Source organism: Monodon monoceros, unplaced genomic scaffold (assembly GCF_005190385.1).
Source record: "Monodon monoceros isolate NGI ecotype Baffin Bay Population unplaced genomic scaffold, NGI_Narwhal_1 Super_Scaffold_20, whole genome shotgun sequence".
NCBI classification, from domain to species: Eukaryota; Metazoa; Chordata; class Mammalia; order Artiodactyla; family Monodontidae; genus Monodon; species Monodon monoceros.
In genome coordinates this window covers 29,911,233-29,928,711 of record NW_021703777.1, presented here as the reverse complement: position 1 = coordinate 29,928,711, position 17,479 = coordinate 29,911,233, and the positions used below count along the sequence as shown (strand labels likewise).

General features: G+C 39.4%; 1 protein-coding gene across 5 annotated transcripts in view; it reads left to right on the top strand.

Annotated features, from left to right (window-relative positions):
• The first annotated feature begins 1,356 nt into the window (after positions 1 to 1,356).
• Positions 1,357 to 17,479, top strand: part of LRBA (LPS responsive beige-like anchor protein) — a 747,970-nt gene continuing 731,847 nt past the window's right edge. Inside the window, exons 1-3 of one of the 5 annotated variants that reach the window (XM_029235037.1) lie at positions 1,357 to 1,419; positions 1,983 to 2,199; positions 2,553 to 2,991. In XM_029235037.1, the coding sequence (XP_029090870.1) occupies positions 2,773 to 2,991 (219 nt within the window). In that variant the 5' untranslated portion in view covers positions 1,357 to 1,419; positions 1,983 to 2,199; positions 2,553 to 2,772. Of the gene's footprint in view, positions 1,420 to 1,676; positions 1,942 to 1,982; positions 2,200 to 2,552; positions 2,992 to 17,479 lie in introns of those variants that run through there. The other 4 variants (XM_029235039.1, XM_029235038.1, XM_029235041.1 and 1 more) reach the window with 4 other exon arrangements.

The following is a 17,479-nucleotide window of genomic DNA, read 5'->3' as shown; positions in this document are numbered from 1 at the left end:
TTTATTTATTAACAAATACTCCACTAGCACTTATATGCCAGATACATTAACATACTCAAGGTTAGACTATTTGCCCAAATCTGAAGCAGCAACATGCTATGAGAGGCCTTTCATTGTTTAATGCCTCCCTTCCTCCCTCCAGATGTGTTCACAATGAAGTGAAAGCTGTCTCTCTCCTCCTGGCACACCCACTTCTCCTTATTCCCGACTTCTTTGTTTAATGATTTAAAATATAAACCTGACGTGTTTAAATTTTCAGGAATGGCAAGACGTTGATACTGCCTCTTACCCTGGCAATGCACAAGTTACCATTTCAGATCTGGAGAAAAATGTCTGCCTCATCTTTGTAATATTAAACCCACTTACAGAAAACAAATCTTCAACATTTGCAACCATGAGATGTGGTACAGCTGAATTCATTTTAGTATTTTTAAAAAGGTGTAAGCTTTTAAAACTTTTCTGAAGACGCTCCTGTGCTTCTTGTCTTTTCTCATGCCACACGCCTCCTCCCAAATTTCCATGTGCTAGTTAAAATCCAGTTCATTTTCCAAGCCCATCTCAAATAACCCTTTCTCTAGAAAACTATTTCCTGCCTAAAACCAATATAATTTTTCTTGACTCTCCCACAGTACTTCCTAACTTTGACCCCACTTTTGCTTGACTTTTAAATACGAGTATTTTAAATATATATGTTTTAAGGCCTTACGGCTTCAAAGAGTACCATAAGGGTGAAAAGCCACTTTCCTCTATAATATTTGTTTGTTTTTCACTAATGCGTCAGGAAGAATACTGTTAACGGGTGGTGGTGGGGGAACAGGACACAGATTATGATGATCTGTGCTGGTTTCAATCCTAATATAATTGATCTCTTAAACTAATCTGAGAATGAGGCGAGCCTAACTTTCACATTGGAAAATCCCGAGAGGAAAAACACCCCTCCGAGATCTACAGGCAAAATGCACCCCGCCTCCACGCTGCTTGGAGCAGCTGTCTCAGGAGTCCTCCCTTCCTTAGAACGTGGGAGAGGTTTGGTCGGGCGGCAGCTGCAAGGAATTTTCCCCGTTCCTCGTCCGCACGATCTCCCCGCCCCACACCCCGCTCCGAAAGGAAGGTGGCAGCTGTCAGGGAATCCCAGTGGAAATCTCTTTCCGAGTCTTCGCCGAGCGCGGCGGGCGGGCGGCAGCTGAAAGCTGTCAGGGGTGGGGACTCTTTGCTCCTTTAGACAAGGACAGCAGCCCCGCTGGCTCCGGAGATGCCACCTCTCTAGCTCGTGGCGGTCCCTCAGGTGTCCTTCTCCGAGTCCAAGAAGGCACCTTGGCAACGTGGGGCGGGTTCCTTCCGCGCCTGGAGGCCCTACGGTAACTTAAAAGAAGGAGCGTCAGAATCACCGCCTCGGCACTCGCCAAAGCACCTTCTCAGGTCGGGGAGTGGGAGGCGGGGGAAGAGTCGGCTGCTGAAAATAAAGGTCTTTTCTGGCCGGGCCGGGGATACACCTGGTGCTACCTGCGTAGTGCGCCAGCCCTCACACGCAATCCTACCAGCAAGCCCGCGCCCGGCGCCTCCGCCCTCTCCGGCCTCCGGGGCCGCCCGCGCGTACCCACGCCGCCGCGCGGTCGCCTCCGCCTTCGCGCCCGCCCGGCTGCTTGCGCTCGCGCACGCGCACGCCGCACCCGGCCGCCCTCGGCGCTGTCATGGCGGCGGGGAGCAGCTTAAGTGGGCACGCGGACAGCCGCGCGAGCAGTGGAGGGGCAAGCTGTGGCAGTAGCATCCTCACCGCCCGCAGCAGCCTCAGCCGCGGCGTCCGTAGTGCCGGCAGCGGCTGATTTTGCAAAGGCTGAGCGCAGGGGTGGGGTGGGGTGGGGCGGGCCAGGAAGCCATGGAGTTCTGTGCAGCCGCGGACTCCCGGGGAGCGGACTAGGGAAACTTGAAGGCTGCGATCAGGTGCACTGACCTCTCTCTCCTCCCTCCTCTCTTCGTCGTAGCCGCCGGGACTCCCCTCCCTTCTGGCCACTACACACACCACCCCTCCTCTGCCCGTCGAACCTCAGGTGCCCGAGAGGTGCTCCACTCCTCCCCCTGGGCCGAGCGTTGAGAATCATCACCGCCCCCTTCCCCCGCCCTTTCCTGCCCTGGATCTCAGCCGCCACCTCCGTCTCGCGGCTGCCTGGCGGGGGGCAAGGACGAGTCCGGAGTGTCTGGGTGAGGAGGAACTTTCTCCCTCTAGGGTAGCTTGGGGACCCCTGCTTTCCTCCGACCCCCCCCCCCCCCCCCCCCCCCCCCCCCCCCCCGCCCTTTCCCAGCGACAGTTTCCTTTTCCGTGCACCTGTGAGGAGAGATTGCCCTGCGCCTGGAACCTGCGAGAGTGTGGGGGAGGAGTGAACCTGTTCTCGGGCCTCTGGAACCAGCCTTCGCTCAGAACCCCGCGCCTTGAAGCGGGTGGCTGGTAGCGGGGTCCTTTGAGGAACTTATTTGACGGACACTACTCCCTTCTCTCCCCGCAAAACCCTAAAACAAAACCTAGCCTATTTAACATTGATTTAATCTTCCAATAGGGTTTGGCGTTGTTGTCAGCCTCGGGGAGAGAGATTGGACAAATATTCCCCAAGAGGAGGAAGGCGACGCCAAGGACTTTCCACATCAACTGCTTTTGGGGTTTCTCCACAACTTGGAAGAGTGACCCTTTCCGTTTTGCTTTGCGTCTGTGTGCTTATTAGTAGCGCAGCGACTGCTGTCCCAGAGTAACTCCGAGTAGTCCTTTATCGTGAACTCGCAATGGCCAGTGAAGACAGTATTGCCCCTTCCCCGCCACCAACAGGTGATGACGGGGGAGGTGGAGGGAAAGGAGAAGAAACCCCTGCCGAAGGGGGTGCCTTGTCTCTGAAACCAGGGCTCCCTATCAGGGGCATCAGAATGAAATTTGCCGTGTTGACGGGGTTGGTTGAAGTTGGAGAAGTATCCAATAGGGATATTGTAGAAACTGTCTTTAACCTGGTAAGTAGATCTCTATTTTACGAGCATATCTTCTCAGTGGATTGGGGAACAAGACGTTAGCGCTGGAGCCATGTGCTCTACTCAGGCTGATGATGGAAACAAAATTCTGCTGACCTAAATGAAACAATTTCTTGTATTTTTCAGTTTAAGGGGAATTATGTAAACTTAGATGCTCCAGGTTTTGAGAAAGTGAACAGATCACTTTGGTCCTAAGGAAATAATTGTTGCTATGGAAGTATTATGGAGGATTCCAGTGGAGGAGTTTTATTCTATAAATTTTTTTCCCCCTTGGGATGTATATCTAAGTGTGAATTTCGGACATTTTAAGTAAGTTCTTTTGACCTTCTTTTGGACTTGAGAAATAATGTCCTACCTACTCTTTCGAGTCTGCCTAAGTTATGTTTTGCCATAAATTTTGAACAGAAAATTGTTGTTCACAGGGCTGATGAAAGATTAATTTGCTGCAAAGTTAGCATTTATATTTAATTTTGATTAGTTTTATTTTTAGACATAATTAACAAAAGTCAAATTTTGGAAAGAATTTAGGGTTACATCTTGTGAATATTGAATGGCAATTTAAAAAGAGAATTGCAGCAGGTATAGTATAATCTTTATTTCATTTGTGAATTCATGTCTATCAGCAAAGGATATTTGGTCATTGGAAGTTGCTGGTTATACTACTATGAGCTATGAATGTTATTTTTAAAATGTGGATATGCGATACTTTCCTTTTTCTCTAGTCTTAGAAATGGTTATCATTTCTAATGGGGACTTTTTAGATTTCTTTATTCCAGTTTCTGTTGCCCATCAACGTAAAATATAAAAAGTAAATTTGGCCTTTAGATATTTCCCCTTCTTCCACCTATTCACCTGTGTTAGAAGATAATAGATGGGAACAAATATGAATGTGCAATAGTTGAATAACTGTTTATTACCTTCCCCCTTTGCCTCTATTTTTTCAAGGTTAGGCTTGTTTTATTCAGGGCAGTTAATTATTTCCTTCACTAGAGCTTTACTAATGGACTGGCACCTGTGGTACAACTTCTAGAATGAGAAAGTAGCTTGATGAAATTCACTTACCTATGGGATAAGAAAATTTTGAACGATTGGGTATTTCTCTACCAGTTTGTTGTGTTGGGAGTTTATATACAAATACTGACACGCACGTACACATTTTAAAAAAATTATGTATATTATGGAAATGTTCAGGTGTACACAAAAATAGAACAGTTTAATGAACTCTGGTGTCTATCATTCAGTTTCAACAGTTGTAAACATTTTGGGGATCTTGCGTCTATGTGGACTTCCAAAGTTTGTGAATCTGAAGGAGATAAATGGCAAATCTATGTATCCCTTTGTCTCCAAATAGACTTGAAAACTTTCCTTCTCAATTTTTTTCTTTTTCTTTTTCTAAACCTCATGTATCTTGGATGTTAAAGAGAAATGTGTGGTAGTGATATAGTCCATCATTAGTTGTTTGTGTGTGAAACACAACATTCCTCTGGCAGAAGGATTCCAACTCCTCTGTTCTTTAGAATGTCTTCTATGGAGGTGGATGACCGAACATGAGTCACTTGCATTTTATCATTAAGGAAAATCCAAATTCTGTAGTAATAGTTCGTTCATATGCTGCCTAGAACTGTATACCTGGTAGAGATTTTAAGGTGACTGGTTAAGTCTTTCATAGCTACATCTTTGCAGGTCAGTAGGTGTCTGGGTAGAAGGAGAGGGAAAATCTGTTCAATTACACTTCCTCTTCACCATCGTTCTCCTCTCATGTAGGGCAGAGAAAGTTGCTGAGAGGATTAGATTAGTTCTTTTCCTTCCCTTCTCCCTTACAAAACTTTTCATGCTCCTACAGATATCCTTCCCTTCTCCCTTACAAAACTTTTCATGCTCCTACAGGGCCTTGGCCAGTCTTTTGAATCTTGGGAACTGAAAATATCGGGAATGTGGTAAACTAGTCCATTTCAGGGTTAGTACTGCTGCACTTAAATATTTTCTAATAGATAGTTATCAGCCTTAGTCTCAATTCTACTCAAAGAAAGAAGTTACATTAACTAATAATGTGTGATTTAAAAAAAGTCACTACAGTTTACTATGTGCTAGGCAATGGGCCAGGTGCTTTACATATGTTTTTAAATTCTTCCCTCATAAAGTGTTTAATACATAGAGCTCATTATATAGTTAAGGAAACTGAGAGCCTGAAAGGTGAAGCAGATTGGTGATTCTTAGAATGACAACCCTTCTAGGAATACATCTGTCTCTTGAGTCGATGTAGAGTTGTTTGCTTCCCTAAGCAGATACTTATAGCTTAGGCATAGCTTTCCCCAATGTAAGGACAGCAAAATCATTGGTCCTGCTAAATATGAATTGCTGAAACCTTGTTCAGTTTTCATATCTTCTTATTGACCATTCAAATAGCTTTCAAAACAAAGTAAAAAAAAATTTTTTTTCAGGTTATTCAGTCAGTTTTTCCACTCAGAATGTAGATGCAGAAAGTTGATTATTAAGTTTTTTTTACAGTCAATATATTGGATTAAAATTGTGAAAAATAGGATACAGACAAAAGAATGTGTGTCATGTATAAGTAATGAAGTAGTATAAACCCTTTGAAACTTCATTTAACTTAAAGAACCAGCATATTACCAGTATCACTGAATCCTCATGCATGCTCCTCCTTTATCCTTTTTTCATTGGATTTTTCATTAGTAAGTTTATTATATTTTATATTATACTATATATGTATTTATTAATATTATATATATATATGCAGCTATCATAACTTTTTCCTACTTTTCAGGCATTTTATTAAAATAGTTTGTATGCTACCGATTCTCTCGTATTGGTTACATATTAGTTACTTTAAACCATAAAGTTTGTACTGTTAAAATTAAACAACCTCCCCTCCCTGAGAGCTGTCCAAATAGTAAGAGGTAGTAGAGCCATATAACTTCAGAAGTCTTTCTTTACAAAGTACTGCCTCCAACTTTGCTAATGTAGCTTGACCTTAGTTATAAATTTCCTTTTTTTTTCAAAGATTTATTTATTATTTTATTTTTGGCTGCGTTAGGGCTTAGTTAGTGCGCGCGGGATCTTCCCTGAGGCATGTGGGATCTTTTGCTCTGGCATGCGGGCTCTTCGTTGTGGTGCGCAGGCCTCTCTCTAGCTGTGTTGTGTGGGTTTTCTGTTCTCTAGTTGTGGCGTGCAGACTCCAGGGTGCATGGGCTCTGCAATTGTGGCGCACGGGTTCCAGAGCACGTGGGCTCTGTAGCTTGCGGCACACGGGCTCTAGTTGAGGGGCACGAGCTCAGTAGTTGTGGCGGGCAGGTTTAGTTGCCCCGTGGCATGTGGGATCTTAGTTCGCTGACCGGGGATCGAACCCCCGTCCCCTGCATTGTAAGGCGGATTCTTTACCATTGGACTACCAGGGAAGTCCCTGTTATAAGTTTCTTTGGAATTTACCACCCTTCTTGTAATTTCTTTTGCAAATCTGTTTTATAGGTAAGCTTTGATTAATAGTACACCTGTGTATTCAAGTGTTTAAAACCTCTGGTCAGCTTTTACATTTTTCTTGTTGCAATTTAAAACCATTTTTTTTTTGTCTCCATCTGTATGCTAAAGTAATTTGTCAAACTTTTGGACCCAAATAATTATATTGGCATGTTTTCAGGAACTCATTGCTGAGTTTAAGGCTTCCACCAGGTATTTATAGGTGTTCCATGCTATTTAATTCAAGAATAGTGTTTCCCGTGGGCTGGTGACAGATACATGTTTTCATGAAATTTTTTTCTTCAAAAAGTAACTGTACCATTTTAATTAAACTGTTAAAGCTTAGGGAGTTCCCTGGCAGTCTGGTGGTTAGGACTAGGCGCTTTCATTGCCATGGCCGGGGTTCAAACCCTGGTCAGGGAATTAAGATCCCACAAGCTGCACAGTGTGGCCAAAAAAAAAAAGAGTTAAAGATTAGAAGATGGAATATAATTTTTCATTACTCATTACATGGCATTGATACAGGTTCTGTGAGATATTAATGGTGCAAACTCTTAACACCTGTAGAAGCTGAGCAGATCATACAGAGGTTCTGTTTGTATTGACTGTGCAGAGACTATACTTGTGGGGCATCTGCTGTTCCATTTTAGCTGATTGTTGTCCTACAGTAACATGAGCCCAGTGATGTGTGAACCTTTTGATTTTTTGGGAAGAACTGGAAATCAAGATTTAAAAAAAATAACATTTAAAATGTCAAATTAAAATATTAAAAAATACTGTGTGGGACATAAAATTGCAGGCAGTTTCTTTTCAGGCTTTTATATGAACATTTATTAGGTAATCATTCATCATGTTTCTATTTTGATGTGTGTATCTAGAATTATTTCCTCCTTAATATCTGACATCATAATTTAAAGGTTAAGAGTAATCTATTCTAGAAATATGCTTGTTCGTGGGCTTCTCCTCCATATCACTTTGTATTGATACTTCATGTTATAATAGAAAACTCAAACTGGTTTAAACACAATAAAAAGGATTTATAGGCTCATTTATCAGGAAGTCCAAAGGTAGGGTATGATTTACAGTAACAATAATATTAAAGACCAGTTTCTTTCTGTTGCTGTTTTCCTTTCTGTAATGTCAGCTTTAGTCCATTGCTGTTTCCCTCATGGTAATAGGACTGCTGCCACTGGTACTTGGGGCCATATGTATTCTTGTTTAGAACTCTTGGGAGAGAGAGCCTCTCTCCTAACATTCTAAACAAGAGTCCTGATTGGACTGCTGAAGCAATGATTGTGGCCATTGAAATGTGCTGATTGGCTTAAGCAAACCAGGGCCAACTGCTGTACCTAAGAATGGGGTCAATTTCCTCTAAAGTACTTGGGCTGTTTGGGGAGAGATGGATACACAAAGATCTGGGTAAGAAATTCACAGAGTGAATGGATGCTGGATAGGCAACCAGTGATGTCCACTACTCTCCTTTTCAAATGCATAATAATACAATAGTAATGTTAAAGATATTTGTGTAAAGAGAAAAAAAATCACTCTCTTAACTCCCTGTCGTGATCTTGAGCAAGTTTTTAAAAAAATTCTTTTATTTATTTATTTAAAAAAATATTTATTTATTTTATTATTTATTTGGCTGCATCAGGTCTTAGTTGTGGTATGTTCGTTGCAGCATGTGGGATCTTTCGTGGTGGTGTGTGGGCTCTTCGTTGAGATGCGCAGGCTTCTCTCTAGTTGTGGCGTGCGGGCAGTAGTTGCGGTGCGCGGGGCTCTCTAGTTGTGGCTCGTGGGCTCTAGAGCACGCAGGCTTAGTTGCCCTGTGGCATGTGGGATCTTAGTTCCCCAACCAGGGTTAGAACCCACGTCCCCTGCGTTGGAAGGTGGATTCTTAACCACTGGACCACCAGGGAAATCTTTGAACAAGTTTTTTTAACTTCTTTGTGCCTTGGTTTCCCCAGCTCTACAATGGGGAAACTATATTGTAGAAAGGATTAAGTGAGTAAATACTTGTAAAGCACTTAAAATTATGTGTGGCACATTAAGTGCAATTATAACTATTTGCTGTTATTGTAGTATTTGCAATTTTAGATAGTTACAGTCTTCATATTCCAACCTTATAATTTTTTTGTTTCTATATAGTCATTATTAGCCTATTGGCTCTGCAATATACTACTTCATTCTTATTTTGGGGTTTATTTAATAGCCGTTGTCACTTTTAGAGGTGACTTGATTTTCAGCATCTTTATTGAGGTGTAATTTACATACCATAAAAGTCACTTGTTTTAAGTATATAATTCAGTGATTTTTAGTAAGTTTCCAGTGTTGTGCAAGCATTACCACAATCTAATTTTAGAACATTTACATCCTGTGTTCAAGACATTTTATACTTTTAGCTCTTACATTTAGGCCTATGATCTATTTTTGTTTTTTTTTGCGGTACGCGGGCCTCTCACTGTTGTGGCCTCTCCTGTTGCGGAGCATAGGCTCCGGACGTGCAGGCTCAGCGGCCATGGCTCATGGGCCCAGCCGCTCCGTGGCATGTGGGATCTTCCCGCACCAGGGCATGAACCCACGTCCCCTGCATCGGCAGGCGGACTGTCAACCACTGCACCACCAGGGAAGCCCTCGCTTACTCTTTTGAAGATACGATTCTGTTTTCCTCTAGTCTCTTTTGTTGTTAAAATTGTCACGGTTATCATTCTAATTTAACTTTACAGATAATCTGTCTCTGTTGTTGCTTTAAAATTTTTTCTTTGACTTTGGAGTTCTTTAGTTTCACCATAACTTGTCTAGGGGTGGCTGTGCTTCCTGAATCTGAAGATTCATGTTTTTCATTAGTTCTGGAGAATTCTCATGACTAATGCCTTTTCTTTATTTTACCTACTTGCATTTTGGAACTCGTAATACATGACATGTTGTTTTTTTTTCTTTCTATCCTTCATGTCTCTTTTTTTTTTTTAAGATTTTTTTAATGGGGACCTATTTTTTTTTTAAGTCTTTATTGAATTTGTTACAATATTGCTTCTGTTATATGTTTTGGTTTTTTGGCCACAGGGCATATGGGATCTTAGCTCCCCAACCAGGGATTGAACCCACACCCCCTGCATTGGGACTGCCAGGGAAATCCCTCCTTCATGTCTCTTAATCTTTAATATTTTCAATCTTTCCTGCGGCTAATATCTTTTCTTCTAGTTTATTGTTCATTTCTTTATCTCCATCTTTCCTTCTTCTTCCCTCCCTCCCTCCCTCCCTCCCTCCCTTCCTCCCTCCCTTCCTTCCTTCCTTCCTTCCTTCCTTCCTCAGTAGCCCAGCCAAAGACTAGTAATTTGTAATTTCCCTGTGCCAGTAGATGGATTTTTTTTGGGGGGGTGGCGGGGCAGGTTGTGGGGAGGATCTGCTTTTTTACCTTTTGAGAGTCCCATGTTTATATGGAGATTTCATTCCTTGAGTGAGCACCACACTGTATTTTGTGTTTCTACATAGGCATTAAAATTTAAGTCTCTAGCTTACTAGCTTCGCCTTCTGAACCCCTTCAGCAATTGTAATAGCAGATCAAATACTTATTGTTTTCCTGTTTCTTCTTCATCTTGATCTCTTGGGGTTGCCTTTTCTTTCTTGCAAGTTCAGCTCTACACTGAAAAGTATTTTTTGTTATATTTAATATTTGTAGGTATTTGTGAAGTGATAGTTTTTAGGTTATCTTAGTCTACTCACTGTCTTGCTGGAACTATAAGGTATAACTATAAGGTATAACAAAGCAATTGGTATATAATAGCCAATGAATAAATTATAGTACCAATTTAGGCTACATTAGGCCATGGTTTTACCTATCTGGCAATAATTTGGAAGATTATTACCTTAGATAAGTCCAGATAATGGAGTTCTATTGTAGATCAATGAAGAAATCGTAGGTAAAGAAGATTTGTCATTTTTCATCTTCTTCAAATTCTTACCTTTATATCCAGGCAGATGAGCAGTTTTTATGTTAGAAAGCAACCCTATGTTTCCAAAACCAAATATAGATTCTTGGGAAATTTTGTATATGGATGTGGTGTTTTAAATTTTGGTATTTATATGAGTTTTCTGAGATTTTAGAATTATAGAATGTTGTGGGATGGTGAAAGGAATTCAGTTTTTTTCTTCCAACCCCTACCCACTTAAAACAAACAACTTAGAACAATACACTACCATTCTTTGAATCTTAATTCTTTTTAAGTTCTTAATCATTTAGCTGGAATGCTAATAACCTGCATAGAAATCTCATTTGTATTAACAGGGAACTTTATAATTTTACTATTTTTAATATTTTCATCTGCCCAGGGATGAACTTTTGAAATAAAATAGCAGTAAGCAAAGCAAATGATGACCATTTGTTTGTTTGTTTATTTTTTATTATTTTTTAATGAGGTATAGTTGATTTATAATATTATGTAAGTTTCAGGTGTACAACATAGTGATTCACAATTTTTAAAGATCATACTACGTCTAAAGTTGTAAAATATTGGCGGTATTCCCTGTGTTGTGCAGTATATCCTTGTAGCTTATTTTATACCTAATAGCTTGTACCTCTTAATCTTTTACCCCTATATTGCCCCTTTTCCCTTCCCTCTCTCCACTGGTAACCACTAGTTTGTTCTCTATATCTGTGAGTCTGCTTCTTTTTTTGTTATATTCACTTGTTTGTTTTTTTTTGTTTTTGGCTACATCGGGTCTTAGTTGCAGCACGTGGGATCTTCATTGAGGCATGCTGGATCTTTCATTGTGGTGTGCAGGCTTTTGTTGCAGTGTGCAGGCTCTTTGTTGCAGGGCAAGGGCTTCTCTAGTTGCGGTACAGGCTTCTCTGTCTAGTTGTGGTGCGCCGGCTCAGTAGTTGTGGCGCATGGGCTCTCTAGTTGTGGTGCATGGGCTCAGTAGTTGTGGCTTGCAGGCTTAGCTGCCCCTTGACATGTGGGATCTTAGTTCCCCGACCAGGGATCGAACCTGCATCCCCTGCATTGGAAGGTGGATTCTTAACCACTGGACCACCAGGGAAGTCCCCTGTTGTATTTTTTTAGTTTCCACATATAAGTGATATCATACAATATTTGTCTTTCTTTAATGTTTTTCACTAAGCGTATTACCCTCTAAGTCCATCCATGTTGTTGCAAATGGCAAAATTTCATTATTTTTTACGGTGGAGTAGTATTCCATTTTGTGTGTGTGTGTGTGTGTGTGTGTGTGTGTGTGTGTGTGTATCACATCTTCTTTATCCAATCATCTGTTGTTGGACACTTAGGTTGCTTCCATACCTTGGCTATTGTAAATAATGCTGCCATGAATATTGGGCTTCATATATCTTTTCAGATTAGTGTTTTTGTTTTCTTTGCATATATACCCAGGAGTAGAATTGCTGGATCATATGGTGTTTCTATTTTTAGCTTTTTGAGAAACCTCCATACTGTTTTCCACAGTGGCTGCACCAATTTGCATTCCCACCAACAGTGTATAGAGTTCCCTTATCTCCACATTCTCACCAGCATTTGTTATTTGTGGAACCATTTGTTAATCTCTTAGGAGCTACACTTAAATTGACAAGATGGCTTTTGACATAAAAATTTTTGGAGCCATTTCTATTTGTCGGGACTATTTTGCTGATTTATTTAACTTAACTGTTTGAAATAAAGAAAATTCCTCGGTTTAGTCAAGTTCAAAATTCAGCATATCATATAGTTCAAATATTTTTCTAGTTTATATTATTAGACATTGACTTTTATTTTGTGGTGCTAAATATGCTGTGCATGAACAGTTATATCAAATTATGCAAGTGGTGCTCCAGAAGGAAAGATTGAAATTAATGCTTTGTCCTGTGATCCATATATAATAGGGGTGAAACTGGATCTAAATCAGGCTGTGTGACTGAGTCTGTTGATTACATGTAGGCAACATAAGTGTTTTTTACAAGTATTATCTCATTTAATCTACACAACTCTTTGAGGTAGTACTTTATTAAACTTGTTTTATAATAAGGAAGTAGGATTGGAGAGGTTAAAGATGCTCAAGTGCCATAGTTAGTAAGATGGGATTTGGACCCAGGCTGTTTGAGCCTGAATCCTGTACACTATATTATACTGTGTGACTATTAATTTAAGGTGGGTGCTTATATTAGAATTGTAGAAAATGGCCACTTAACTAAATTTCTCAAGATTTGTATTTATTGAAAAACTAGTTCATGATAATTAGAAACATAGTAAAGAATGATAAGCTTTGAGAAAATGAATTATCTTAAAATTTTATCATTGATTTAACAGTGCATACTTTGATATTTTTACATCAGTTTCCCTGTGTTTCAAATGGTACATGGTTACTCGTATATGTTTAAGATATCCACCGATCAATTTTCTTCTATTCTGATAATCAGGAAAAAAATGAAATGACCAACTCTTTAATATTTAGGGACTAATCATACATCTTATTTGTGATTGATAAATGTTATTCTTAATCTGTATTACTTGTGGTTTGTTCTTGCTTTTGTTATATAGTACCTTAGCCTGAGGGCAGAAGTATGGAAGAAAAGAAAAATTAAATTAGTAATTTTCTACTTGTCGTTATAGTATCTCTTGAAAAGATTTGGAAAAAGTTTAACATTAAATCAGATAGTTAAAATGAAAAAATTTGGCATATGTTTGGGAGTTTCATTTATTCTAAATTCTCATTGCTATGGAATGGAATATTTTTCTTTTTTTAACTGGTACTTTTTTTGTTAATTTTTATTGGAGTATGGTTGCTTTACAATGTTGTGTTAGTTTCTACTGTACAGCAAAGTGAATCAGCTATAGATATACATATATCCCCTCTTTTTTCGACTTCCTTCCCATTGAGGTCACCACAGAGCATTGAGTAGAGTTCCCTGATCTGTACAGAGGTTCTCATTAGTTATCTATTTTATACATGGTATCAATAGTGTGTATATGTCAATCCCAATCTCCCAGTTCATCCCACCCACCCCCCTTCTCCCCCATGGTGTCCATACATTTGTTCTCTACGTCTGTGTCTCTATTTCTGCTTTGCAAATAAGATCATCTGTACCATTTTTCTAGATTCCACATGTATGCGTTAATATGTTTGTTTTTGTCTTTCTGGCTTATTTCACTCTGTATGACAGTCTCTAGGTCCATCTGTGTCTCTACAAGTGACCCAATTTTGTTCCCTTTTATGGCTGAATAATATTCCATTGTATATATGTACCACATCTTCTTTATCCATTCATCTGTTGATGGACATTTAGGTTGCTTCTGTGTCCTGGCTATTGTAAATAGTGCTGCAATGAACATTAGGGTACATGTGTTTTTTGTATTATGGTTTTCTCTGGTTATATGCCCTTTAGTGGGATTGCTGGGTCATATAGTAGTTCAGTTTTTCGTTTTTTAAGGAATGAAATGGAATGTTGATTTCACTTGTGAAATTTTTGAATACTGAGAGGATGTCCTAATTAATTATAATTGATACTTAAGTTTGAAATGACAATTTTAATGGATCCTTTTTTTTTTTGTTGATCATTGTTGCCTCTGGATATTTATCCTCTGAATCACATAGGGATATTTTTCCATCTTCCTTCTTCTCTACCTTGCTCACACAAGACCCAGATTTCCTTTTTGACACTGAGACTACTGCTTAAGACTCTTCCCACTTCATAGAAAACCAGTGTTTTCTTACTCTCTTCTGAACCTAATTTGGGTCTTCTAGAGCTCTGCTCTGGCTGCTGTACGTGATGCTGAAATGGGAAAGAAAAAAATGACTACTTCCATTATCTAAATTTTCCCCACAGAATGTATGAGATAACAGCTAGTATTTATTGAGTGTTGTGACCTACTAAGTAGTACTTCTTTGTCCTTATTCTACTCTGGTTTAGACCATTCTGGATGCAGGGGCCCCTTTACTCTTGTTTTTCTCTCTGCCTAGAATGATCTCCTCTCAGTTATCTAATAATATATATCAATAAACAATATACTATAATATAAATATAAATTATAATTTTTATACCTTGAACTTCTGTTTGATTTTTTCATATTCATATTTTTATAGTTTCTTTTCCTTAGTCATACTTCTAATATCTCTTTTATTTCCTTAAACATTAACACTTTAATATTGTGTATGTGATCATTTTTATTTTTTTCAGTGTTTGGAGTCTGTTTCTGTAAAGCTTGTTCTGCTGGTTCTTGGGGGTTTGTTTCTTCATTATTTTGTGATATTTAAAAAAAATGAGCTTTTGTACTATAGATTATTATTATTATTTTAAAATGTGGCTGTACTTGGAGATGAGGCCTTTTAAAATATTTATTTATTTATGCCGGGTCTTAGTTGCAACAGGTGGACTCCTTAGTTGCGGCTCCAAGGCTCCTTAGTTGTGGCATGCAAACTCAGTTGCGGCACGCATGTGGGATCTAGTTCCCTGACCAGGGATCGAACCCTGCATTGGGAGTGTGGAGTCTTATCCACTGCGCCACCAGGGAAATCCCTGTTCTATGGATTATTATTTTTGAGTATAGTTTGAGGTCTGGTTTCAAGTGCACTCCTCCTGGTGGTTTGGTGTTTGCTTCTGTCATGCTCCAGTGTCTTCAATTCTGAACCTCTTGAAACTAAATTTTTAGTTTGAGTTTTGTTAGACCTCACAGGTAGTATGAGTTCTGGTCCCAAATTGGAGTGAGAGGAGAGAGACTTCTTTTTTTCTCTTCTACTCAGGTTGAGACTGCCAAGTATGTCCACTTGCTTATGATGAGCGTGTCCTGTCCCTGTTACCACACCCGTTCACCCACCGACAGTGTTGCCCTTCAGATTCCCCACATTCTTTAGGCCCCAAGCTTTTATCCTTCTCCCCCTTAGCAGTCCCTTAATACTCAATTTCTAAACCACTAGAGATTGGTGGATGCTCCCAGGGCAGATAATGGCCTCAGCGCTCGTTGAAACTCGGTTGTTTTTTGCCTCCAAAGATTTTCCTTGGTTTCTCTCCAGTTCAGCCGTTCATGAAAATTTTTTTGTTTGTTTGTTCAACAATCAGTATTTTAAGGAATTCTGAACAAGTGTTTTTCTGGACACCTAAGTCTTCTGTATTGCCAGAAATGAATCTGATTTCTTCCTCTAGTTATCTATATGACTCTCTCCCTCATTCCCTTAAGGTCTCTTTTCAGATGTTACCTTATTAGAGAACCTTTATCTACTACCAAACGGGTACCCTCATTGTCGCTCTTTATCTCCTATATCCTGCTTTATTTTTATAGTATTTATCTCCATCAGATATTTTATTTTGTTTTTCCTTATATTAGAATATAAGTTCCATTTTTTGGCTTGTTTACCACTTTATTGCCAGTACTTAGAATAATGCCTGACACATAGTTGGTGCTCAGTAAATATTTGTTGGATGAATGAATGTGCTTAATGCTTTAAATGATTATTTCTTTTAATCCTCATGGTAACTCTGTGAGGTAGGTGATATTATCATCTCCATTTTAAAGGTGTGAGGAGTCTTAGGCTTGCAGAGTTAATTAAGTTGCCCAAGGTCACACAGTAAATGGCAGAGGAGATAGAAGTTGAACCCCAGGCAGTTCAGCTTCAGAGCAGCCTGTTCTAACCAGTGTGCTTCGGTGGTCATAGTGAAGTTGGTTCTTTAGCAGATTTGTATAACACTGGTATAATTCTAGAATTCAGCTATACTTTGTATTCTGTTTTTTCTTTGGGAAAATGTTTTCTAGATTTCACATAATTGATTTTCAAATAAAAACTTGGACCCTGATATGTAACTTGGAAAGCTTACGCAGTACAGCGGTCCCCCCTTATTTTCAGGGTTACGTTCCAAGACTGCAGTGGATACCTGAAACCGTGGATAGTACCAAACCTTATTTACACTATGTTTTTTCCTACACATACATACCTGTGATGTACTTTAATTTATAAATTAGGCACAGTAAGAGATTAACAACAATAACATAATAAAATAGAACAATTATAACAATATACTGTAATAAAAGTTTTGTGAATGTGGTCTCTCACTCTCAAAATATCTTGTACAGGCAGACTTTGTTTTATTACACTTCACAGATACTGCATTTTTTAGAAATTGAAGGTTTGTGTCAACCTTGCATTGAGCAAGTCTATTGGTGCCATTTTTCCAAAAGCATTTGCTCAGTTCATGTTTCTGTGTCACATTTTGGTAATTTGCACAGTATTGCAAACTTTTTTATTATATTTATTATGGTGATCTGTGATCAGTGATCTTTGATGTTACTTCTGTAGTTGTTTTGGCATGTTTTAGCAATAAAGTATTTTTAAATTAAAGTATGTACTTTTTTTTAGACATAATGCTATTATTGCACGCTTAACAAACTGTAGTATAGTGTAAACATAACTTTTATATATACTGGAAAAGAAAAAATTCTTGCGACTCACTTTATTGCAGTGTTTATTTTGGTGGTCTGGAACTGAATCTACAGCATCTCCTAGTTATGGCTGTACAAATTTAATGCTTTTTCCATCTTAACTAAGCACTTAACATGTACTGTGGTCATAACTTTTGCAGTTGGAGGTGTGACTGCAAAACAAGCATGGCTCTTTGTTTTCCTTCTTTGCAATTTCGTGGATAGAAGATTTGTTCTTACCATAGATCTTAGCAACCTTCAGCATGTGATTTTTTTCTTTCCTTATTAAGTCGAGGACTTTCACCTTTTTGCTTAAAGTAAGCATTTTACAGCTTCTCTTTGGAATATCCAAATTGCCAGCATCACTACTCTTGCACTTTGGGGCCATTATTAAGTAAAATAAGGGTTACTTGAACACAAGCACTGATACCTCAACAGTCGATCTGATAACCTAGATGGCTATTAAGTGACTAAAATAGTGGGATATGCTGGACAAAGGAGTGATTCGTGTCCTGGGTGGAATGGAGCGGGATGGCTCGAGATTTCATCACTCTACTTAGAATGGCATGTAACTTAAAACTTATGAATTGTTTATTTCTAGA